Genomic DNA, 27359 nt, shown 5'->3' on the forward strand with positions numbered 1-27359 from the left:
ATGCATTGCTAAGTATAAGCAAAGGGTTCGGGATATAGAAGTGAATAAACAGGAAGTCTGTTCATATATAACTTAAATTCTAGAAATAGATTAAGCTGTTCTCATGCTTCAGACTAGTTTGCTATTCTTCCTTCTTGATGTCTAAAGTCCTTGAAATCCTGTCACAGGCTGTAATCCAGCCATAAAGTGTTACTGCAAATAGCTGGAGCTTAGACACATATAGAAGTTAATATTTCCTAAGTAAACATACATTTTTTAATGAACTATTTACATATCCTTTAAAAATCACAACTGAAGAAAACAGTTACCTATCTCCACATTTCTTTTCCCAATCATCCCTATTAACTTTATTAATTTTAAAGTGTTATTTCAGTAATTACTGAACTTTTTAAAGTTTATTAAGACATAATATAAACACAGGAAAAAAAAATGTAAGTATACAGCTCAATTTTTACAAAAATGAACAAACAACACCCAGGCGCCTAGATGGCTTAGTGGGTTAAGCCTCTGCCTTCCGCTCAGGTCATGATCCCCAGGTTCTGCAATCAGCCCGGATCCAATCCGCCCCTGATCAGCCCCGCATCAAAGCCCGCATCCAGCATTCTGCTCAGCAGGGAGCCTGCTTCCCCCTCTCTCTCTTCCTGACTCTCTGCCTACTTGTGGTCTCTCTCTGTCAAATAAATAAATAAAATCTTTAAAAAAACACAAATGAACAGCACCTTGTGACCCCTCTTGTCTTCCCTTCCAGTCTTTATGCAGCATCCCTAAGGGTAACTACAATCCTTACTTCTAACCACAAAGATTAAAATAACTGTAGAATTATAATGGCATATATATAATTATGATATAATATAAATGTATCACAGTCACAAAACAAATATTTTTCAAAATAAAATTAAACTAGCTTTTCAGGGAAAAAAGTGTAATATGGTATTACCCTATTTCTAATAAACTTTATTTATAAATATATTTATAAATTACAGGCCTTATTTTTTAAAGATATTTATTTATTTGAGAGAGAGAGAAAGAGAGAGCGTGGACGCACATGTACTAATGCAGGGGGAGGAGTAGAAGGAGAGGGACAAGCAGACTCCACCCTGTTCACAGAGCCAGATGTGAAGTTCAATCTCAGGACCCTGAGATCATGATCTGAGTTGAAATCAAGAGTCAAACATTAACCGCCTGAGCCACCCAGGGGCTCCCAGCCTTTATTTTTTGGAGAGGTTTTAGGTTCTCAGCAAAACTGAAGAGAAAGTGCACACAGATTTTCTACACACAACTCCTGCACCTATACATCCTTATCCATCTAACCATCCATCCATCCATCCATCCATCTATCTCTGAGAGCAGGAGCATGGGTGGAGGCAAAGGGAGAAGAAGGAAGAATCTTGAGCAGACTCCATGCTGAGCATGGGGCTGGATCCAATGACCCCAAGATCAGGATCCGAGCTGAAACCAAGAATTGGCCACTTAACTGCTTAAACAACTGTGTCACCCAGGTGCCCCAATATATATCCCAATTTTTTGAAAATATAATACAAACACATTCAAAAAAATCAGACTGAAAGATAATAGCACAAATTATTAAAAGCCATTATTTTTTTAAAGTAAATTCTACACCCAAGGTGTAGAATTATTAAAAGCCATTGTTTTTTAAAGTAAATTCTAGGGGGTGCCTGGGTCACTCAGTGGGTTATAGCCTCTGCCTTCGGCTCAGGTCATGATCTCAGGATCCTGGGATCGAGCCCTGCATCGGGCTCTCTGCTCAGCAGGGTGGCTGCTTCCTCCTGTCTCTGCCTGCCTCTCTGCCTACTTGTAATCTCTGTCAAATAAATAAATAAAATCTTTTTTAAAAAAATTAAAAAAAAAAATAAATTCTACACCCAAGGTGGGACTTGAATTCATGACCCCAAAATCAAGAGTCACAAGCTCTACTGACTGAGCCAGGCAGGCACCCCTAAAAGCCATTATTTTTAAGTAGCAAAAAGTTTTAAAGTCTCTCCAAAAGGACCATATTAATTTCATAAAACAGGAAAAAAGGTCCTAGAATATGCCTGCTGGTATAATGCTATGCAAAGATAAACTGAAGACATTAAGTCGTTATATGACAAACATCCAGAAACAAAACAATGGCACTGCCAAGACAAGAAGAGTGATGGACAACGTAACTATAGTTACCTCCCACCCCACACTCAAAACCTTCTAAGGAAAGGAAGCAAACAAGTCATCCTATATATTCATAGCAGAAAAGCATTTTTGTGGGATAACTGCTGTCCCAACCTACATACCTGTCTCAATCTTTCAAGCTATCTTTCACTCTTCCTAGAATTTTTGCTTCTTGTCAGGGCATATCCTTTTTCAAAATCTAACTTCACCTGCCTCCCCACCCCCACCGCCGCCCCTGCCTGCCTCTCTGCTTACTTGTGATCTCTCTCTCTCTGTCAAATAAATAAATAAAATCTTTTAAAAAAGCTAATTTTAAATGCCTCCATTAAATGTTTCATCATCAAAAAAAAAAAATGTTTCATCATCATGTTACAGATAACACAAAGATGTTATAATGTGTTTATATGTTACAGGTAAACATGTTACAGCTAAAACAAAGTGGAAAGCCTACAAGTTCAGAAGACCTAGATCAAGTTCTGCAACCTTGATAACAAACTTTCAGATCTCCCATTTCAGCTGTAAAATGGAGTTTATATAAAGATTAAATAGGAAATATATACAAAAGCATACTGCAAAGATATAAGCCTTATATTATCTATGTCTAGCTCTCTATCCATAGTGTTGGGCCATAATAAACATTTTTTGGTCATAACAATTCAAAACACCACCGTCTATAAAAATCTCAACTCTGCTGTCATTACATTATAATGCATTCATACTCAAAAAAGGCACTTCTACATCTTTTCACAAGGAAAACAGCTCCCTAGCCCCATGTTTACTGTAACATATTGTTCTTTAAAAAACTGTCATTCTTAAAAAATCATTTCTCTTCATGACCAAGAATTTGTATGATTTTTATCCTTCATAGTCTAACCTAAGGTTTGGAAGGAATATTTAGCTAATTATTGGAATAAAAGTAAAAATCACTCTACCATAAGAACAAGAAAATACCTATTTTGAAAAGTCCAACTTAACACAAGGACTACAAGTTTTATTTTAAAAATAAAGGTGGGGGGAGGAATGCCTGCATGGCTCAGTCAGTTAAGTGTCTGCCTTATCATTATCCCAGGATCCTGGGATTGAGCCCCACATGGGGCTCCCTGCTCAGCAGGAGAGTCTGCTTCTCCCTCTCCCCCCTCCCTGCTCATGCTCTCTCTCTCTCTCACCCTCTAACAAATGAAATCTTTTTTAAAAAATTAAAAATGAAAGTAAATAATTAAAAAATAAAAATAAAAAGGGGGTCAGGGGACAGAGGAAAAACAGATACAAACAGACCCATTATAGAGTTTGAACCTACAGGAGCAGAAGGAATATAAGAATGGAGAAAAGGAAACGGAATAAATGACTAAGTCATTATGAACCAGAACAAACTATAAATTACATGTGTGGAAAAATACACATGTGCTAAAGATATACACTGTATGTAAAAGTTAAGATATAAAAAAGAAAACTGATTAAAATAACTTCAAATAAGATATAAAAGGGATTTTTCTATAATAATATAATATAACATATTCTATTTATTTAGCAATATATTTCTACTGAGCACTTACATGCAAAAGATAAAAATAAATAATAGTGGCGTACTAAAGAGTGTTACAATCAACAATATCATTTGATTCCTACTGCTGGTAAAGCTATGCAAAATCAGTTCTTAAAAACAAATAATTGTTTTCATTTGGTTATAATAAAATTTACTAGTCTTCACCTGTACTAAAGTCATTATAATACAGAGATGAAAGCATACACACACAAATATTAGGTGAATCACTTCAGTAAGGAGAAAGTCAAACTTATAAAAAGCATTGTTAGAGAATCCTTTTAAGAGATTTCTTTAATTTTTAAATTTTTTTAGAAAGAGAGGGAGGGGGAGAATAAGAGAGGGACACAGAGGAAGAATGAGACTCTTAAGCAGGCTCCACGCCCAGCATGGAGCCTGACTGGGGGTTAGATCTCACAACCCTGAGATCATGACCTGAAATGAAATCAAGAGACAGACTTGCTGAACCAACTGAGCCACCCAGGCACCCCTTAAGAGATTCATAATACAACAAAAATCCATTTATCTCGAATCTTATGAATTAATTCATAGTTTTAAATAACAGAAGACTGCCACTATTTTTTAATCGTTCTAATAACTTTCAAAAATGTATTATATACTTCCCTGTTTAAAAAATCTAAGAAATATATTCTTTTCATTGTGACATATTTAAACTCATTATCATACTCATATTGATGAATACAAAAACAAAACAAAATTTACCTGTTTAAAACTAAAAAACAGTATTTGAGTATCATTTAATTTTTATTTTCTCAGGTATCATTTATCATTCCACGTATGAGAGGTGACAGCTATAACTTCTGGCAGTCACCAACAAACAGGCTCATTCTCATCACTCTGTGCTACAAAATCAAACCAGGCCCATTAATACTATCCTATATAATACAGTAGGCAGGTTATATCTAGCCTTATTACAGCAAATTTCACATTGTATTCTTTCTGCTATAAATGTATCTTTCTCCTTATAAGCATTGTATCATATATGATTTTTTTCTTTTGTTTTGTTTTTAAAGATTTTATTTATTTATTTGGCAGACAGAAATCACACGTAGATGGAGAGGCAGGCAGAGAGAGAGAGAGAGAAAGAGAGAAGCAGGTTCCCTGCTGAGCAGAGAGCGCGATGCGGGACTCGATCCCAGAACCCTGAGATCATGACCTGAGCCGAAGGCAGAGGCTTAACCCACTGAGCCACCCAGGCACACCTCATATATGTTTTTTAAGTAGAGCCTTTTTTTAAGGCTTTACCTCAATGTTTGAGTCATGAAACAGAGCCTGTGACATAGTAAGAAATTATTGTGTTATTTTCTACAGTACATCATGACTTTCTTTTCTTTTATGTGCTCTACATTGATCTTTGTTAATTCTTCCTTCCTTTCCTTATCATACCATAGCAAGGAAGTAAATTCTTAGTCCTTACAGCCTTTCAGGAGCAGTTCCTCAAATTTGTATTTCCCTTTTCTAACTGCCCTGGTTGCTTTTAACAAAAAATCCTAAGATTTAATGAAACCACTCCTCCAAAAACATTAGGGATCCACAATTTTATTGTGTGTAAAGTCTCAATAATAAAAACAATAATTTTCCTTAAAAGACCATGTGGTAGGGGTGCCTGGGTGGCTCAGTGGGCTGAAGCCTCTGCCTTCGGCTCGGGTCAAGATCTCAGGATCCTGGGATCGAGACCCACATCGGGCTCTCTGCTCGGCAGTGAGCCTGCTTCCTCCTCTCTCTCTCTCTGCCTGCCTCTCTGCCTACTTGTGATCTCTGTCTGTCAAATAAATTTAAAAAATTAACTTAAAAAAAAAAAGACCATGTGGTAATTTCTTTTTATATAGATCTCTTTTTATAGGAAAAATTCTTACAACATACTATTTTTTTTTAAAAAATAGAAAAAATATTAGAAAAAATAACACTGCAGGAGAGCCTAAGTGTATCAGTTGGTTCAGCAACTGACTCTATATTTTGGCTCAAGTCCTGGTCTCAGAATCTTGAGAGGGAGCCCTGTTTCCTGCTCCATGCCAGCAGGAAGCCTGCTTGGGATTTTCTCTTCTTCTCCCTCTGCCCCTCCCCCCACCCCCTAGGAGCATGGGTATTCACCTGCCTTTTCTCTCTAGTAAATAAATGAAGCTTAAAAAAAAAAAAAATAGAAAAAGGTGCAAAGGACATAAAACAAATTCCAAAAACTCTTAATGTCAAATTAACATCAAAAAAAAGCTCAATCTGGAGTGCCTGGGTGGCTCAGCCGCTTAAGCATCTGCCTTCAACTCAGGTCAGGATCCCAGAGTCCCAGCATCAAGCCCCCCAACCCCCCATCGGGCTTCCTGCTCAGTGGGGAGTCTGCTTCTCCCTCTCCCAAGCCCCTCTCATGCTCTCTCTTTCTCTCAAAAATATAATTTTTTTTTTTTTTTAAAGTTCAATCTGGGGCGCCTGGGTGGCTCAGTGGGTCAAAGCCTCTGCCTTCAGCTCAGGTCATGGTCCCAGGGTCCTGGAATCGAGCCCCACATAGGGCTCTCTGCTTGGCGGGGAGCCTGCTTCCTCCTCTCTCTCTCTGCCTGCCTCTCTGCCTACTTATGATCTCTGTCTGTCAAATAAATAAATAAAATCTTTAAAAAAAGAATCTTTAAAAAAAGTTCAACCTTGCACCTGGTGCCTGGGTGGCTCAGACTTGATTTTGGCTCAGGTTATGATCTCAGAGTCAACAGATGGAGCCCTGTGACAGGCTGCGTTCTAGGCATGGAGCCTGTGTGAGAGTCTCTCTCTCCCTTTCCCTCTTCCCCTTCTCTGAAAAACAAAAACAAAACAAAAGCCCAATCATTCTTATGATCCCAGAAATCCACTGCTAGTATTTAATAAAAAGGAAGTAACAACCCAGCACAAATATATATGTACAGGAGTCCTCATCTCATATTATTTACAATTACAAAAAACTGTAAATAACTTAAAGGCTTAATAAAGGGAGACTGATTAAATAAATTTGGGTATATTCATTAATGGGAAATTACAAAGCCATTAAAAATCATGACTGGGGACGTCTGGGTGGCTCAGGGGGTTAAGGCCTCTGCCTTCGGCTCGGGTCATGATCCCGGGGTCCTGGGATCGAGCCCCGCGTCGGGTTCTCTGCTCAGCAGGGAGCCTTCTTCCCCCACCTCTCTCTGCCTACCTCTCTGCCTGCTTGTGATCTCTGTCAAATAAATAAAATCTTAAAAAAAAAAAAATCACGACTGAATAATGGTTAATATCATGAAGTGGGGACAATGTTCATGAAATGTTAGAAGAAAATGGCAATTTAACATATATAAATGTAAATCTATAAAATGATCCCACATCTGTCATGTACACAGATCTAAGTACATGCAAACATATACACATATACATCTGTTGTATACACACCACACACAGGAGTCTTAAAACAATCGACATCATTTAAAAATTTATATAAAAAATAGTTGGACTTCCCAGTCTTCCCACCCTTGTCACAGAAAGTCAAGTAATCACTCAATCTCACTCCTTAAGGCAAACATCCACTTTTCCTTTTCAGGAGAAAAGGAACAGGCTTGAAACTCAGGTACCCCAGGTAAGGCAAAGGGTGGAGATAAAAACAAGCTGACTGCACTTCTCTAAGTGCTTAAACTGAACTGAATTAGGAAAAAAGAACATTTAGAATTTAAAAATAAAATAGCAAAACTGAAAAGCTCAAAAGTTAGAAGATAAAGTTGAGATAATCTTCCAGAAGAAGAACAACAAGACAAAGAAGTGGAAAACAGCAGAAAATAAGGTGACCTCAAGGACCAGATTCCCAAAAGATTCAGAAGATCCAATATCAAATTAACTGAAATTTCAGAAAAGGAAAACAGAATTTTATAGGGAAGAAAAATACCAAAATAAATAAATAAAAGAAATTTTCCCAGAAAAGATCAGACACCAAAATGATGATTCCATTAAGGGATGAGCACAAAGAATGGAATTCACAGTGGTAGCCCTCCTTCTCACACACACATACCAGGTACATCAGAGATAAAGAAAAGATCCTAAAAGTCTCCTAAGGAATTAAAACAATACAAAATAAAACAAAACAAAACCAGATCACATACAAAAGATCAGGTAATAGTGTGGAACTCTTGAATATGACAGTAGATGCTAGAAAGCAATACAACAAACAAGTGCCTCCAGAATGCTTTTTAACTTAGAATTTTTTTCTTTTTTTTCTTTTTCTTTTTTTTTAAAAAGATTTATTTATTTATTTATTTATTTGACACAGAGAGAGAGAGAGAGAGAGATCCCAAGTAGGCAGAGAGACAGGCAGAGAGAGAGAGGAAGGGAAGCAGGCTCCCTGCTGAGCAGAGAGTCCGACGTGGAACTTGATCCCAGGACCCTGAGATCATGACCCGAGCCAAACCCACTGAGCCACCCAGGCACCCTTAACTTAGAATTTTTAACTTAGCATTCTTTCATCTGCCAAATTATCAATCAAATATGAGGGAAGACATGATCAGACAAGCAAAAATTCAAACATTTTTACCACACATGCATCCCCCTTTAGGATATGTTCAAGTAAATGAAGGAGTAAACAAAGGAAGAAGAAGGCATGAGACCAAGGAAATAGGAGACTGAGCACAGGCGGGCACACAAGGAACTATCCATATATGTGCTGCCGAAGCGAGCACATAAGGAACTATCCGTATGAAAGCTGTGCAGCTGGCTTAAAGGGCAGCCAGTTCAGACTGAAGGACAGCAAGAGAGCACTGCAGAAAGTACCTCCAGGAATAAAGAGGAATTATCACACAACAAAGAGAACAGGACAGAAAATGAATATGCAACAGATATAAACAGATCTTGCTTGACTTACAAAGGGATTTCATCTCAGTAAACCCATTCATTGTAAATTCAAAGTAACATTAACTCAAAAATGCATTTAATACACCTAACTTACTAAATGGGCTCAGAGCACTTACATTAGCCTACAGTTGGACAAAATCATCCAACACAAAGACTATTTTATATTAAAGTGTTGAGTATCTTAAGTAATTTTTGAATATTTTAAATAAACCGTTTTATGGGGATAGAATGGTTATAAATGTTTGGGTTGTTGACTCTTGTGATCCCATGGTTGACTGGCATTATAGCTCATTGCCCCACCCAGCATCACCAGAAAATATCCTACAACATATTGCTAATTCAAAAAGCACAGTTCAAAATTCAAAAGTATGATTTCTAACTGAATTGCGTCACTTTCCCACTATACTCAAGTCAAAAAATTGTAAGTCATTTTAAGGTGGGGACCATCTATGTGTAAAGAGAGGTAATTTTTAAGTATTATGAAAACCCAGAAGGCTGTACAGAAAAGGATCTCTGATCTGCACTCAAAAGTATTTGCCAAGTCATAATTAACACTGATTATTATGTTACAACTAAGTTTTATGAAACTACTGGATAAAAAAGCTAGGTTATAAAAATGCTAAATTATTTTTAATCTTAACAAGAATGCAATATATGCCTAAAACTTTTAATCAAAAATCAAAAGGCTGTATGAACACTTTATTCAGAAATTTGGAATTAAGAGATGAGAACTAAAAGAGTTAACAGCTGGTGGCTAGGGCAGGGAATGGAAACAGGGCCATTTCTCATTATAAACCTTTCAGTTCTACTTGTTTTTTTTTTTTTTTTTAAGATTTATTTTATTTATTTGAGAGAGAAAGAGCGTGTGCACATGTGTGCAACTCGGGGGGAGGGGCAGAGGAAGAGACTTTTCAAGGGGACTCCCTGCAGCGAGGGGGGGGTGCTTAATCCCAGGACCCTTGAGATCATGACCTGAGCCAAAACGAAGAGTTGGACACTTAACTACCTGAGCCAGCCAAGCACCCCTTGATTTTTTTTTAGTAAAATTTATTCTTAAAGTCATGGCCTTCCTCTCAAAAACCAGTAGCCCATTTCTAATCATGAGAAAAACATAAAACAAATCCCAATTGAGGAACATTTTACAAAATGCCTGATCAGTACTCCTCAAACCATCAAGGTAATCAAAAGCAAGAAAAGTTTGAGGAAACTGCCATAGTCAAGAAAAGCCTAGGTAGACATGATGACCAAATGTAATACAGTATCTTGGGTGGGATTCCTTGAACAGAAAAATGACACTAAGAAAACCTGAATTAAATATGGTCTTTAGTTAATGATACTGTATCAATACTGATTAACTATGACAAATGTACAATACAAATGTGAAATTTTAGTAAGAGAAAGTACAAGATACAAAAAGAAAAAGTACACAATACGTGGGCACTCTGTACTCTGTAATTTTTCTTAAATTTAAAACTATTTGAAAATAAAGGAATTACTAAAAATTATATTTATAAAAATGTATAAAGGCAAAACTTAAAAGAAAGAAATACAATGCTTAATTCAGCAGCACATACACAAAAATTGGAATTGGAACCATACAGAGAAGATTAGCATGGCCCCTGAGCAAGAAAGACATGCAAATTCATGAATCCTTCCATATTTATGGAACAGATGGTGGCTGCACTTGTGCTGAGCATAGCATATGTATAAACTGTCAAATCACTATTTGGTATACCTGAGGCCAATGTGCTACTGTGTGTCAACCAAAGTCAAATAAATAAATAAGAAATACATACAGACAGTTTGTGTGCATGAGGCTAATGTGGCACTGTGTGTCAACTATACATATATACATACGTAACACAGACACACACAGTTTGTGTATATATGTGTATAAATTTCACTTTATGTAATGGACAGAGCTCCAAGACACACTGTTAAGTAAAATAAGCAAGTTCTAAAAAAATGCACATAGCATATTTAGGTTTTTAAAAATAGGCTACATATTCTTTTCTGTGTGTACATATATTTATGTATGTATGTAAATGCACAGGAAAAAGTCTGGAAGGGAGAACACAAAACACCTACCAGAGTTTACTCCTGTAGAAGGAATAAAAGGAAGTCCTGATTTTTATTTCCTTTACTTCTAAATTATTTATACTTATTAATTATAATCTCTATGACAGAAAGGGATTCATATTTATTGCTTATGTAATTGTTAGCCTACATCTCTTTCCTGAAAGAAGAATGGATAATTATGTTCAGACAAGTATTTTTTCAAAGATTTATCTTTAAATAAATCACTTAATGTCTATCAGAAAACGAAGAAAAAAGCACTTCAAAATATAACAATGAATTAATATATAACCTAATACGCACACACACAAGAAAATACTCTTAATTTTTACAAAGTACTCCCTTTGTTAAAATTGTTTAAGTGCATTTCTACCTCACTTTATATACATTATCTCAAGATCATGCTATAGTTAATAAAAAGAACAAAAGGAGAAAATATGATATAATTATATATGTATTCTGAATATGTACATAATACATACAATGTTTGTTAGACTTAAGAGATTTTAAGGAAAAGACAGAAATCCCATACTATACCACGACTCATTAAACCAAAAATTTTTGTACAGAACAGGATCCTTATACAGGTTCATTAGAATTTTTTTTTTTTAAAGACGTGTCATGGGGGGCCTGGCTGGCTCAGTCAGTAAAGCAACTCTCGATCTCAGGGTCATGAGTTCAAGCCCCACATTGGGCGAAGAGCTTACACAAAAAATAGTAATAAAAAAAGTGTCATAAAAATCCACACTTACCTCTTCAGAAGTATTGGTAGAATTTCCTACTAAAGCTTTCAGCCACAATATATTTTTGCAGCACAAACCTCAAACAGACTTTATGCTATCACATTTTTGCCTGCTTTAGGTATGTGCCATGATTCACACTGTAATAATGCAGTCTATGAAATCAGTTAGTCTAAGCTGATCTTAGACACAACACTGATCTTCCTGATCACCCTCCCCCAACAGGAGTAGGTATAGCTACAAACAGAATTTAAAACAAGCAGGAAAGAGGAGAAGATGAGAAATAATACAGAACTGAAGTGGGGAGGTAAAAGGAAAGTAACATTACAAAAATGGAAAGGAAAAAATTAAAGATAAAGTAAAAAGAGGATTAATGCCTTCTCAGCCTTTTTTTTAAGATTTTATTTATTCTTCTGGTATACAAATATTTAATGAGAATATTTAATTATCTGATCAAATCATTGAGCCATTCTACGTATGATATAGAAGCACTGTTTAGAACACTCGTTTTTGGGGCGCCTGGGTGGCTCAGTGGGTTAAGCCGCTGCCTTCAGCTCAGGTCATGATCTCAGGGTCCTGGGATCGAGTCCCGCATCGGGCTCTCTGCTCAGCGGGGAGCCTGCTTCCCTTCCTCTCTCTCTCTGCCTGCCTCTCTGCCTACTTGTGATCTCTCCCTCTCTCTCTCTCTCTCTCTCTCTCTGTCAAATAAATAAATAAATAAATCTTTAAAAAAAAAAAAAAAAGAACACTCGTTTTTAAAAAGACTTGCTTTAAGGCTATGTTGTCAGCACTCATTTATTTTTTCATCTTTTTATTTAATTCAAATAACCAACATAACAAATTATTGGTTTCAGAAGTAGAGCTCAGTGCACATTCATCAGTCTTATAATACCAGTGCTCATTATATCATATGCCCTCCTTACTGTCCATCACCCAGTAACCACATTCTCACACTCACCTCCCCTCCAGCTACCCTCAGTCAGTTTCCTATGACTGAGTCTCTTACGGTTTATTTCGATCTCTGGTTTCATCCTGTTTTATTTTTTCCTCTCTTCCCCTATAATGCTTTGTTTTGTTTCTTAAATTCCACATGTGAGTGTCATATGATAACTGTCTTCTCTGATTGACATATTTCACTTAACAGCCTTTTTTTTATTAGTCCTCACTGCAAGAGACATCACTAGTGTCTTACTCAAAACTTCTCCTAAGGTCAATGGCACTGCACTATCCTGACGACTCCATAACTCAGGATCCCATCATAAAAACCTGCACATTCTCCTTAGGATTTTATCTTAGGTGTACTTCTTTCTTCATTCTCTATCCTTGTCTAAAAATGAATTCCCAAGATTTAAAATGTTAACCATTAGGCAAATGAATCCCCAAACTAGTATCTCAACCCAGCCGCTTGGCCAAACTTCACCATGTCATCTCCATAGGAGATATTTAACATCCTGGGGCACCTGGCTACCTCAGTCAGCAGAGCCTGCAACTCTTGATCTCTAGGTAGTGAGTTCAAGCCCCACACTGGGTACAGAAATGACTTAAAAAATTAAAAAACTGGAGAGGCAAGATGGCGGAGGAGTAGCAGACTAAAATGACATCAAGTTGCAGGAGTTCAGCTAGATAGTTATCATTCTCAATGGGGACAAACTGAGAGCTTTTCCCCTAATGTCAGGAACATGGCAAACAAAGTACTAGAAGTCCTAGCCTCAGCAATCAGACAACAAAAAGAAATTAAAGGCATCCAAATCGGCAAAGAAGAAGTCAAACTCTCACTCTCTGCAGATGATATGATACTTTATGTGAAAAACCCAAAAGACTCCACTCCAAATCTGCTCGAACTTGTACAGGAATTCAGTAAAGTGTCAGAATATAAAATCAATGCACAGAAATCAGTTGCATTTCTCTACACCAACAACAAGACAGAAGAAAGAGAAATTAAGGAGTCGATCCCATTTACAACTATACCCAAAACAATAAGATACCTAGGAATAAACCTAATCAAAGAGGCAAAGAATTTGTACTCAGAAACTATAAAGTACTCATGAGAGAAACTGAGGAAGACACAATGAAATGGAAAAACGTTCCATGCTCAAGGACTGGAGGAACAAATACTGTGAAAATGTCTATGCTACCTAAAGCAATCTACACATTTAATGCAATCCCTTTCAAAATCCCATCAATTTTTTTTTTCAAACAACTGGAACAAATAATCTTAAACTTTATATGGAACCAAAAAAGACCCCAAATAGCCAGAGGAATGTTGGAAAAGAAAGCCAAAGTTGGTGGCATCACAATTCCAGACTTCAAGCTCTATTACAAAGCTGTCATCATCAAGACAGTATGGTACTGGCACAAAAACAGACACATAGATCAATGGAACAGAACAGAGCCCAGAAATAGACCCTCAACTCCATGGTCCACTAATCTTCGACAAAGCAGAAAATAATGTTCAATGGAAAAAAGATAGTCTCTTCAACAAATGGTATTGGGAAAGTTGGACAGCCACATTCAGAAAAATGAAACTGGACCATTTCCCTACACCACACACAAAAATAGACTCAAAATGGATGAAAGACCTCAATGTGAGACAGGAATCCATCAAAATCCTTGAGAAGAACACAGGTGGCAACCTCTTCGACCTTAGCCACAGCAACTTCTTCCTAGAAACATCACCAAAGGTAAGGGATGCAAGGACAAAAATGAGCTACTGGCACTTCATGAAGACCAAAAGCTTTTGCACAGCAAAGGAAACAGTCAACAAAACCAAAAGACAACTGACAGAATGGGAGAAAATATTCACAAATGACTTATCAGATAAAGGGTTAGTATCCAAAATCTATAAAAAACTTATCAAACTCAACACCCAAAGAACAAATAATCCAATCAAAAAATGGGCAGAGGACATGAACAGACACATGAAAAAATGCTCAACATCACTCAGCATCAGAGAAATACAAATCAAAACCACAATGAGATACTACCTCACACCAGTCAGAATGGCTAAAATTAACAAGTCAGGAAACGACAGATGCTGGCGAGGATGCGGAGAAAGGGGAACCCTCCTACACTGTTGGTGGGAATGCAAGCTGGTGCAGCCACTCTGGAAAATAGCATGGAGGTTCCTCAAAAAGTTGACAACAGAGCTACCCTACATCCCAGCAATCGCACTACTGGGTATTTACCCTAAAGACACAAATGTAGTGATCCTAAGGGGCACATGCACCTGAATGTTTATAGCAGCAATATCCACAGTAGCCAAACTATGGAAAGAACCTAGGTGTCCATCCACAGATGAATGGATAAAGATGATGTGATATATATATATATAAATAATACACACACACACGCGCGCACACACACACACACACACACACACACACACACACAGGAATACTATGCAGCCATCAAAAGAAATGAAACCTTGCCATTTGCAACAACATGGATGGAACTAGAGGGTATTAGGCTGAGCGAAATAAGTCAATCAGAGAAAAACAATTATCATATGATCTCCCTGATATGAGGAATTTGAGAGGCAGAGTGGGAGGTCTGGGAGGTAGGGAAAGAAAAAATGAAACAAGATGAGACTGGGAGGGAGAAAATCCGTAAGAGACTCCTACTCTCACAAAACAAACCGAGGGTTGCTGGGGTAAGGGGGGTATGGAAAGGGTGGTTGGTTATGGACATTGGGGAGGGTATGTGAAATGGTGAGTGCTGTGAAGTGTGTAAGCCTGACTATTCACAGACCTGTGCTTCTGGGGCAAATAATACATTATATGTCAATAAAAATAATAAATAAATTTTTAAAGAATAAAAAATTTTAATTAAAAAATATTTAACACCAAAATTATCATCTTTCTTATATAAATAAGATTCAAGCCTTTCTTTTAATTCCATTAATAGCCATCCAAATTCAAAATTCTCAAAACCTTTATACTCCCCTCTTCAGTTTTTCCCTAACATTAAAGCACTTGCTTAGTTCAATCTACTGAAATATGTCCATCTTCCTTTCCCTTCCCACAACTATCATCATAATTGATTAATTCTCTTTTGAAAGAAGTGATTTTCCTACTTACTGTTTCTCTCCTCTCCACCAATCCCAGCAGTGGCCAAAAAATATTCCTTGAAATTATAGTTTATCATGTCACTCTCTTCCACTTTAAACAAATGAATACACCTTTTGTAAATAAAAAAGAAAATGCCCACACTATGCCATTCAAGAATCTGTATAGTGCAGACTCACACATGAATCATTTCTTCTACTATCCAACCATATATATATGTACACAAGATTCTAGATTTTTTTATTCATTACTACTCAAGTCTTACTCCCTTTAGGTAGAAGGCCTATGCCCATCCCAACTCTTGCGGACCAAAATCCTATACATCCTGCAAGATTCAGCTGAATTTCAGCTTTTCATTAAGGACTCCTTGATCCCTACAACTAGAAATGACCACTGCTTCCTCCTCCCTCTCTTATGATTTGAATTCTGCTTCTTTGTGTACCTGTTCTAGTAGCAGCACTACTTCTAGCTCTTCTGCACCAAAACTTCCCCAGTAGGAAGTTGTATAATAGGGGAAGGAATGACACAGAAATGGGTTCCAGAAACTTGGAAGGCTAAGAAGAAAATCATCCACACTTAGGGCAAATGCTAAAACGGTTAAAGGTCCTTATGGACTTAACTGTAAAAACTGCTCCGTGTTAAGAACCCTGAGATATGAAAGACCTGTGCAGTTCCAGTAACTAAGAACATTAAGGACTTGTGAACTGCTGAACTGAGGGAGCGTTATGGAGCTTCTGCTGCTTCTACTTGTAAAAATCGGGGGCTTATGCTAACTGATCTCTGATGAATCTTTCTCAGCTAGTATTTTATGATTCTTTCTTTCTGCTTTTCTTAAAGAAAGGGAAAAATTTAGTATGACTCCTACAGCAACAACGTCCTATGTTTTATACAGTAATGCAAAAAATGTTTCTGCCTGAAGACATCATGAGATGTTCAAACAGTACAATACTTTCCTCTTTTACTATTCAGGAATAAGCAGGTTGCTCTGGCTAACATATTGAGACCAAAAAAAAAAAAAAAAAACAAGGAAGAGAACATTGAAAATGATGTAGTTTAAGACAGCTGGGTATTAGGAAATTCTAAACATACTGTAATACACTGGAAATAACTCTGGCTTTGTAATTAGACATACTTAATTACCAGCTGCTCCTGCCACCAAGTGACACAAAACAAATTACTTATTAACTGTGTTGTGCCTCAGTATTCTCATCTGTCAAACATAGTAGCACTTATCTTTTAGATTTTTATGATTAAAGGCAACATGTGCATTATTTCCAACACTATGCCCAGTATATATATCATAGGCACTTATCATTATTAAATAGGAATAGTAGAATCACATTCAGAAATCATCTAGAAAAACACACATAGAGTGACAAAACAGTACATTACAGTAGCCCCAAAAACACAGAATCACTAAAAGGAAAACAAAAAATAAAGATATATGTAGCTACATGAAAGCCAAGCGAGGCATAACAAGAAATAGTGGTCTGGGCTCCCTCTCCTACTGTAATCAAAAAGTTCAGGTCAGGCTTATTTCACTGACCTACCACAAAAGATCTGCCTCCAAAACAGAAGTACAATTAGTTTTCCTCCTCTCAAAATATTGTAAAAGCAAGACATAAAAGTATTGAGGCATTATACTCAGTATCTAGATCACAAACTTAAAACACTCTGGTCACTGAATTTTATACTACAGCTATTATATAAAATGTGATTCACACACAAAATGGGGCATTCTAGATCTCTAAAGTCAACATTATACAATTAGAGTATTTAATTACTATTATACTCTATAATGCAAACAGTAAATAATACAGTTTTCAGTAATAATAACAGCATATATAGGAACCACTACTCTTACTGTATACTCTTAATTATGTTTCTCATACGATGAATTAAAGTTCTAAATTTTAAAAAGTTTTATATTAATATCATTAAATAATGTTCCTATAGGTGTTTTATCTATTTTCAATTTAGAATGTACTCTAAAAGAAATTTTATAAAACAAATATACCTATTATGTAATATATTACAAATTCTTATTTTAATTTATTTTAATTATTTTAATATATTATAATTTGTAATACATTACAAATATTAATGCCTTAATGTGTGTACAGGGAGGAAATGATTCAGACTTCCAAAGCTAGGTTATAAGAAGCCTTGCTGTTTACACTCAGGTCTCTTGGAGTCCTAAGCTATCATGTAAGAAATGCAACTATCCTGATGAGATTATGTGGAAAGGCCCCAAGATGACACAGACAGAGAGGGGCTCAGCTTAGCATCTAGTTATCAGAGGGATGAGAAAACACCCAAGTGAGTAAAGCCATCTTGGGACCTACTAAAAAAGACCAGCCACCAACTGACCACCGCTGAGAAACCCAAGTCAACCCCGCATGAAGCAAAATCACCTAGTAAATCCTGCTGGAATTTCTGACACATAAAATCATCAAATGTAACAAAATGGTTGTATTTTAGGCCACGAAGTTTTAAGTTTGTTACATAGCAATAGATAATATATCCTTCACAAAGCCTTAGAGTCAATGAAGACATTGTTTGGGGTAAGTTATATATGTACAAAACTGCACTGACTTCAGAACAGAATTTGTCTTATAAAACACACTGATATTTTAAAATCAGAAGCGAGGGACGCCTGGGTGGCTCAGTTGGTTAAGTAGCTGCCTTCGGCTCAAGTCGTGATCCCAGCGTCCTGGGATCGAGTCCCACATCGGGCTCCTTGCTCCGCAGGGAGCCTGCTTCTCCCTCTGCCTCTGCCTTCCACTCTGTCTGCCTGTGCTCGCTCTCACTCTCTCTCTCTCTGACAAATAAGTAAATAAAATCTAAAAATAAAATAAAATAAATAAATAAAATCAGAAGCGAAGGGCTAGGATAAAGATGCTTAGCAATATATAATGTCAGAACTATAATCAAACATCTCAAAATTATTTTCTTCCTTTAGCTTTTACGGCATTGCATCACTGTTTTCCTATCAAGTTTCATGAATGTTACACTTCAAATAATGCTCTCTACCTAGAATTCCTTTTTTTGTTATTGTTTTTTTAAAGATTATATTTACTTATCTGACAGACAGAGATCACAAGTAGGCAGACAGGCAGGCAGAGAGAGAGAGAGAGGAGGAAGCAGGCTCCCCCACCAAGCAGAGGGACCGACGCGGGGCTTGATCCCAGAAACCTGGGATCACCACCGGAGCTGAAGGCAGAGGCTTTAACCCACTGAGCCACCCAGGTGCCCCTCCTTCATTTTTTTAAAGATCTTATGTACTTATTTGACAGAGAGAGAGAGAGAGAGAGAAAGTATGCACAAATGGGGGAGTGACAGGCAGAGGGTGAAGCAGGCTCCCCACTGAGTAAGGAGCCAGACAACCTGAACTGAAGGCAAACACTAACTGACTCAGCCACACAGGGGTCCCAATTCCTTTATTTCTTTACTGAAATCCTACCATACTGTCCTTCAAAGGTTCTCTCAAACATCCCCTCCTCCCTCGTGCACCTCTTCTCCCTTTCTTAATATCTGCCTAGTCCCAATATTACTTCCCATCCGTCTTGTGGTGTTTAACTTATAGCATTAAATATTATAATTACTTTTTCTAGTATCCTGCTAGACTGCTTAAGGTTCTTTAAGGCAGAAACGTTGTATTGTTGATTTTGTAATTTTTACTAAAACCTACCACAGCACCTAAGCACTAAAAATGTTTGTCAAGCTCAACAGTTATACTCTGCTAACAGAGATCTCAGATTTCAAAGACAAACAATGCTCGAAGTATCACAAAGAAATTATTTCCTGAATATCACAAAGTACCTTATTGTGATTCAATCTGTTCCTTGGGGCCCCTGGTTGGCTCAGTCAGTAGACATGTGATTCTCAATCTCAGGGTCATTAGTTCAAGCCCCACACTGGGAATAGAGGCTACTTAAAAAAAAAAAAAAAGAAAGAAAGAAAGAAAGGAAGGAAAGAAAGAAAGAAAAGAAACCTGTTCCTGATTATGAAGAAATGAAAACCTTTCACTACTATATACTTACATACCCAATTATCAAGTATATGCAGAAAAAACAAAAGCTTTCTTATATACCCGTAATAATCTGGGGGGGGGACTCCCCAAAATGAAACAAAATACCATAAGAAAACTCATAATCTATATTAAATATCGATAAATTTGGGGCACCTGGGTGGCTCAGTGGGTTAATGCCTCTGCCTTCAGCTCAGGTCATGATCCAGGGTCCTGGGATCGAGTCCCCATTGGGCTCTCTAGTCAGCAGGGAGCTCGCTTCCCTCCCACCCCCCTCCTGCCTCTTTGCCTACTTGTGATCTTTGTCAAATAAACAAATAAAATCTTAGAGCCACCTCCTTCCACAGGATCACGCTGAGCTAGTACCCGCGCCTGGAATCGGTTCGCAACCTCAGCTGCGCCTGCCACCTGCCACTGCCTCTGGAACAGCGAGCTTCGGGCTTTCGTGAAAATATGTAAGCAGGATCCGAGCGTTCTGCACACCGAGGAAATGCGTTTCCCGCGGGAGTGGGTGGAGAGCATGGGGGGTAAAATACCACCTGCCACTCATAAAACTAAATCAGAAGACAGTATCAAGGAAGAAAAACAAGATAGTAAGAAGGCGGAGGAATACATAAAGACAGATGAACCATCAAGTGAGGAGAGTGATCTAGAAATTGACAATGAAGGTGTGACTGAACCAGATACCGATGCCCCTCAAGAAATGGGAGATGAAAATGTAGAGATAACCGAGGAAATGAGGGATCAGGCAAATGATAAAAAAAAAAATGGCTACCATTGATGCCCTAAATGGTGGTGAACTACAGAAAGCCATTGACTTGTTCACAGATGCCATCAAATTAAATCCTCGCTTGGCCATTCTGTATGCCAAGAGAGCCAGTGTCTTCATCAAATTACAGAAGCCAAATGCTGCCATTCGAGACTGTGACAGAGCTATTGAAATAAATCCTGATTCAGCTCAGCCTTTTAAGTGGCGCAGGAAAGCACACAGACTTCTGGGTCATTGGGAAGAAGCAGCACGTGCTCTTGCCTTTGCTTGTAAACTGGATTATGATGAAGATGCTAGTGCAATGCTGAAAGAAGTTCAACTGAGGGCCCAGAAAATTGCTGAACATTGGAGAAAATATGAGCGAAAACGTGAAGAGCGAGAGATCAAAGAAAGAAAGAAAGGGTTAAGAAGGCTCGGGAAGAACATGAGAGAGCCCAGAGGGAGGAAGAAGCCAGACAACAATCAGGAGCTCAGTATGGCTCTTTCCCAGGTGGCTTTCCTGGGGGAATGCCTGGTAATTTTCCTGGAGGAATGCCTGGAATGGCAGGGGGGATGCCTGGGATGGCAGGAATGCCTGGGCTCAATGAAATTCTTAGTGATCGAAGTTCTTGCAGCCATGCAGGATCCAGAAGTTATGGTGGCCTTCCAGGATGTGACCCAGAACCCAGCGAATATGTCAAAATATCAGAACACCCAAAGGTTATGAATCTCATCAGTAAATTGTCAGCCAAATTTGGAGGTCAAGCATAATGCCCTCTAACAAATAAAGCCCTTGCTGAAGGAAAAGCAACTTCGCTCACCTAATGGATGTCGCAATAATACAAACCAGTGTACCTCCGACCTTCTCATGAAGAGAGCTGGGGTACTGTGAAGAGAATCCCTACCCCTCTTCTCCCCATGCAACTGAAACATTCTACAATGGTTTGCCATTAGGGTTTTCATTCAGATAATGTTTTCCTACTAGGAACTACAAACTTTAAACACTTTTTAAACCTTAAAAATATTTAAAAACATATTAAAAGGGTGTGTTAGTCCCTAAAAAAAAAAATTAAAATTAAAAATAAAAATAAATAAAATCTTAATAAATAAATAAATAAATAACGTTTTTGAAAATTATCGATAAATGTTATGAAGATATAAAAGAATATAAGAATAGGCAAAGCATACATGTAGCTTTTAATTATAAAGTAATCAGTAAATTTAATGAAAACCCCTAGGTGATTGGGGTGGGAGTGGGGGTGGGGCAGGAGAGTGGACTTCACAAGATAATTTCAATTTAATCAACAAGGAAAAGTAAGAGTAAGGGAACTTTGATCCAAACCTCAAATACAAAAATTCTCAAAATGTACTACAGTTCTAAAGGTAAAAACCTAAAACTATAAAGTATCTAAAAGAAAACATAAGAGAAAACCTGTGTGACCCTGGGTTAGGCAAAGCTCTCTCAGTTAAGACACAAAAAGCAGGAACCATAAAAGAAATTATGAAGTGGACTTCACCAAAATTACATTTTTCTGCTATGAGAAAGTGTGAAGGACAATATTAAGGGAATGCAAAGTCACAGAACGGGAGACTACATTTGTGAAATATGTATCTGATAAAGAACTTGTACACAGAATATATAAAGAATGATTGCAATTTAAAAATTAAAATAACACATAATCTGAACAGACACTTCAAAGAAGAGACAGGAATGGAAAATAAGCACATAAAATGATGCTCAACAGCAGAAGTCATTAGGGAACTGCAAATTAAAACCATAAGGAACTACTACTACATATCCACTAAGATGATGAAGATTTAGTAGACAATAACAATATCAAGGGCTGGCGGGAACAAAAAAAGTACAGCCACTTTAGAAAAGTACAGAAATTTCTTAGAAGTTAAATATAAACTTAACCATACAACCCAGTGATTCCACTTCTGGATATGTGCTCAAGAGAATGAAAGCATGTGTCCACCACAAGATTTATCTGTGAATGACTATAGCAGGCTTATTCACAATCATTAAAAACAGAAACAATCCAAATATCATCAACTGGAGAATGAAAAAACAAATTGTAATATCTCTATGCAATGAATTACTACTGAGAAATAAAAGGAATAAACTGATTAATGCAACAATACTGACTAGTCTTCAAAGCAATATACTAAGTGAAAGAAGCCAAACATAAAGAAGACAGATTAAGATTCAATTTACATCTCATTCTGGAAAAGGCAAAACTAGTGGGACAAAAGACAAATCACCCCCCGGGGATTGGAGGTTAAGAGCAACAAGTGGCAAAAGGGAACATCGTGAACTAAGATAAAATATCATGACTATGCTGGTGGCTACAATGTACACTTATTAAAACTCACTGAACTCAGGGCACCTAGGGGGCTCAGTGGGTGAAGCCTTTGCCTTCAGCTCCAGTCATCAACTCAGGGTCCTGGGATAGAGTCCCGCATCACATGGGGAGTTCTGCTCAGCAGGGAGCCTGCTTCCCCTCTCTGCCTGCCTCTCTGCCTACTAGTGATCTCTGTCTGTCAAATAAATAAATAAAATCTTAAAAAAACAAAAAAACTCACTGAACCATATACCTTAAACGGATAAATTTTATCTTAAGTAAATTATACCTCAATAAGCCTGATATTTTAAAAAGCCAAGAAAATTCTGAAAAAGAGTACGGAAGCAGGGGGGCCTTGCCCTATAGATACCAAATCTACTCTAAAGATACAGTAAAGATGAGAGTGTTACTTGAGCAGAAATGAACTGATAAATATAAGAACTGGAAAGCTAAAAACAGACCCAAGGAGGCAGCTGGTGCTCAGTCAGTAGAGCATGCATCTGTTGATCTCCAGGTTGTGATTTCCAGTCCTACAAAGGGTGCAGAGATTACTTAAAAATAAAAAAATATTGGGGCGCCTGGGTGGATCAGTGGGTTAAAGTCACTGCCTTCAGCTCAGGTCATGATCCCGGGGTCCTGGGATCGAGTCCCGCATCGGGCTCTCTGCTCAGCAGGGAGCCTGCTTCCTCCTCTCTCTCTCTCTCTCTCTCTCTGCCTGCTGCTCTGCCTACTTGTGATCTCTGTCTGTCAAATAAATAAATAAAAATATTTAAAAAATAAAAAAATATTTAAATAAATAGATAAGTAAATAATTTAGAAAATAATAATAGATCCAAGCACACATGATTTTAGTATAGGATAAAAACTGGCATTCTACATCAGAGTGCAAAGAATGAACTATTTAATAAATGCTGTTAAAATGGTATTTAAAACTATCTGATTGTTGGAACAAAATTAATCTTAATTTCTATCTAATTTTATGTCTAAATAAATTACAATTCCATTTATAATGCCCTTATGGGTTTTGTAAATATATGCAGATTAAAAGCAAAATTTCCTTTTTGCATAATATAGTGATAAGCTTCATTTTTTTGAGATTGGAGTGTACAAAATGGCAGTTCTGATAATTCAGGGTGAATCAAACACAATACAATTATTATCATCCACATAGTGACTTTCCTTCCTAGTTCTCATGCCATTAATATCTACCTCTTGTGTTCACCTGACAATTTAACCATTGTCTGTGAGCTGCTGATCAACTTCTCATCCCATTATCACTTTTCTGCTGTTCTTACTTTGAAATACCTGCCAAAATTTTCCTGAATAACCACCAGATATCTCTTCACAGCAGGCAGAAAGGGCTGAATTGCAGTATAACTTGTTCATTTCCCAAACAGTTATTGACTACCCAGAGGACCCTGATGTGAAACAAGATAATCACAGCCCCCAGATTTCACAGGCTCTGTGTCTAGTGAAGAGGACAACTAAGAAGTGATTAAAATGAAGTGAATAAAGTCAGGATGGAATTAGGGCAAGGTGACATGGGAAGAGACACCAAGGGGACCTAACCTCATCTAGGAAATAGCAAAGGCCTCCCTTTCAAGTGGAGTCCTAAAATATGAGAAGACACAGCTAAGTGCAGTAAAAAGGTGGGACTAGGGATAATGGGTAGACAAAGTTCTGCAGCAAGGAGCACCAAGGAGAAGCTAAAGAGGTAAACAAAAGCCTTGGAGGACATTTTTAGGAATTTAAACGTCATCTCATAAAGAGAAAAGTGATATAATCAAATATGTGATCATATCTCTAGCTATCACTTAGGCTGTAGCATGAAAAATGAAATGAAAGATCATGGATCTGAAGTAGGGAGCCCAATAAGGAGGCAGTTATACAATAATTTAGGCTAGAAATAATGGTAATTTGAACTAAGTTAAGACTAGTGGAAAGGACAGGGAAAGGAGACAGATATAAAAAATGGTGACTGGAACTAACAAGATTTGGCTACAGGTTGGATGAAGGTAAAGTGTAGAATCTAGTTTTCAAGCACTGAGATAAGGAACATACACAGCAAGACAAATTTGAGTAACGAAGGCTGAGTTTTGAACATGTTAATTTTACAGTTCTGTGAAACATCTAATAGTGACTAGGTCAAAGAGGCAGCTGAATATAAGGATTTTAAAACTCTAAACAAAGATTTGGCAAGTGCTAATGAGAGAGACACTAGAAAACCAACAGGGTGATTAGCAAAGCCAGAGAGAAGACTGTAAAAAGGTCCCAAACTGATCTAAAGGCTGAAGTAGTAGCAGGAGAGATAAGGACAATGATGAGGGAGGCCAGAAGAGGGAAGACAAATGTAAGGTAAATTGCTAAATTGTTAGGATGGAGTAAAGGTTAAGGAACCATGCATAATCTTGATTTTTTTGAGACCTTTAAATGGCTGTTAACAGCTGGCTACCTAAGAGAGGATCTGAGGTTATTGCTGCCCACAGAAAAAGCAGTATTTGTTGCCTGCCACTATGAAACTTTTTAAAAAGATTTTATTTATTAATTTGACAGACAGAGATCACAAGCCAGCAGAGAGGCAGGCAGAGAGAGGGGGAAGCAGGCTCCCTGCCAAGCAGAGAGCCTGATATGGGGCTCGATCCCAAGACCCTGGGATCATGACTGAGCCAAAGGCAGAGGTTTAACCCACTGAGTCACCCAGGCGCCCTGATAACAGAACTCTTAACATAAAGGTCTTTGCCTGTATCTCAAACTCCTATCCATCTTTTTCAACTAGTTCTCCTGCAGACCCACCAACATTTTATTCCCTCCATCTGAGACTATAAAATTAAATATAAAAATTCCTCCTTTCTTGCTACATATTTGATAATCATGAAGCTCAAGCATACATTCCCTCTCAAAATCTTTTCTTTTCCATGTCCAGGAGTATCAATCATTTTACCACTAAAATCACTCCATTTTATTACTACAGTAGTCTCCAATATCCCTGTCTCTAATTTTTCTCTCAGCCAATTCATCCTACACAATGCTAACAAATTAGTATTCCTAAAATACCAATTTGAATAAATTACTCTATTAAAAAAAATAAAATAAAATAAAAAACTATGCCTTGCTGTTGTCCACAGAATGAAGTCCCAAACTCCCTATCCTGGCAAACAGCAGGCATATTGTGGCAAACTTTCAACTGGCATGAGGTGCTTTTTCCCAACTTTGTACAAGATCACCATTCCTAGCTGAATGGTTCTAGTCACAGACCACGGAACATGGCAATGTACACTCCTATCTCTACAATCTTGCTCACACCATTCCCCCTAACAAGTCCGTCTCTATCATCTCCACTTACCTAAGTCCTACTCTTCCTCTGAAGTCTGGTTCGTTTATTTGGCAAACTAGCTCATAATGTAAGGTACAATTCTGGATGAAGGGGATTTAAAAACATTAACACAGTTTGCACAATAGTTTAGAGCTGGAGCCCTTAAGTCAAACTACACAATGATCTAAAACTTAGACTACATACTTAATATCCTTGGGCAAGTTACTTAAATTTTCTGAGCTTCCATTCAGTACTTACAAGAGGCTAATATCTAACTAAACTTTAAGAAGATGTAAAAATTAAATAAAAATACAAAGTGCTGAGTACAGTTCTGTAAGTGTTAATTACTGTTATTGTTGTTTTTATTATTGTTGTTTCTGTCCTCAAGAAACATAAATTCTAGCTCAAACTGTACTCACTACATCAGCTTTTGGCCCAACTCAAAAAAGCCTGACAGAATTTACTAATCCTGATATTTTCATCATCCTCAAAGGAGAAAAATGAAAACTGGTGATTACTTACTCCTTTAAGGTATAAAGTTCATCAGTGATTCAGCCAGAAAATGAATGCCCTGGGTCATCAGCTTTCCAGAACATGGTTCCACATGTCAAACCACTGAAAGTGGTTCTGAATTAAATAATATCTAAAGAAAATACATACACTTTCTATAAAAAAAACTAACAAGAATAGTTACTTAAATTTCTAGTGCAAAGCGAACAGATAGAATTAATTTCTTTTTAAGTTTTTTTTTTTTTTTAAAGATTTTGTATATTTATTTGACAGAGAGAGATTACATGTAGGCAGAGAGGCAAGCAGAGAGAGAGAGGAGGAAGCAGGCTCCCTGCTGAGCAGAGAGCCCGATGTGGAACTCGATCCCAGGACCCTGGGATCATGACCTGAGCCGAAGGCAGCGGCTCAACCCACTGAGCCACCCAGGCGCCAATAGAATTAATTTCTTAATAAAAAGTATTTTTTTCTTCAAATCAATTATTGAGTACATGGCAAAGATCATAAAATGATGACTAAAATGATGCGTGCTCTGAAGGAAGTCATATAACCTATTTAAATGTGAATTCGTATAGGTATATAGTTAATTTATATTAGTCAACAGAGAACATTATGAAATAGAGGTCATAATTTTGAAATATATATAGTATTTAAGACACTATACTAATATATATTCAGTATATTCAAAAAAACTGGCAGGACTTCTTATTTTGGGCCCATATTACTAGTATTATAACCGATAACTATTGTAACTGGACTACTACACTCAATCTTTAATGAAAAGCATTCTGCAAGTAGCTTTCCAAAATTCAAACTGTGATGAATTAAGAATACAAGCAAAGTGTTTACCATAGATTCTAATCATACCAATGAACGTATTTACTCTGGTACCCAAAATCAAAATAGACTGCCAAATTTTAATCTAAATACAAGAGTAACAAATTATTTTAAATTCTCCATTCCCAAATCTAATTCCTTT

At 37.3% G+C, this 27359-nt stretch overlaps 2 protein-coding genes, 1 non-coding gene and 1 pseudogene across 6 annotated transcripts in view; 3 read left to right on the forward strand and 1 right to left on the reverse strand.

Moving 5' to 3' along the window:
• Nucleotides 1-27359, forward strand: part of TMEM60 (transmembrane protein 60) — an 80425-nt gene that overhangs the window by 44769 nt on the left and 8297 nt on the right. Inside the window, exon 3 of one of the 4 annotated variants that reach the window (XM_032304082.1) lies at nt 19815-19913. The exons of 1 other annotated variant lie outside the window; for it this stretch is intronic. In XM_032304082.1, coding sequence (XP_032159973.1) covers nt 19815-19830 — 16 coding nt within the window. In that variant the 3' untranslated portion in view covers nt 19831-19913. Of the gene's footprint in view, nt 1-2579; nt 3204-4483; nt 4693-19814; nt 19914-27359 lie in introns of those variants that run through there. 2 more of the 4 variants (XM_032304080.1, XM_032304083.1) reach the window with 2 other exon arrangements.
• The window catches only part of RSBN1L (round spermatid basic protein 1 like), a 70043-nt gene that overhangs the window by 33758 nt on the left and 8926 nt on the right, over nt 1-27359 (reverse strand). The gene's annotated exons all lie outside the window — the stretch shown is intronic.
• LOC116569734 lies at nt 10111-10221 on the forward strand. Its single transcript, XR_004277165.1, has one exon. It is a non-coding gene; the product is annotated as a U6 spliceosomal RNA (small nuclear RNA).
• LOC116568588 lies at nt 20160-21250 on the forward strand (annotated as a pseudogene).

The sequence above is a fragment of the Mustela erminea genome, chromosome 11 (genome assembly GCF_009829155.1).
Source record: "Mustela erminea isolate mMusErm1 chromosome 11, mMusErm1.Pri, whole genome shotgun sequence".
In the NCBI taxonomy this organism is placed as follows: domain Eukaryota; kingdom Metazoa; phylum Chordata; class Mammalia; order Carnivora; family Mustelidae; genus Mustela; species Mustela erminea.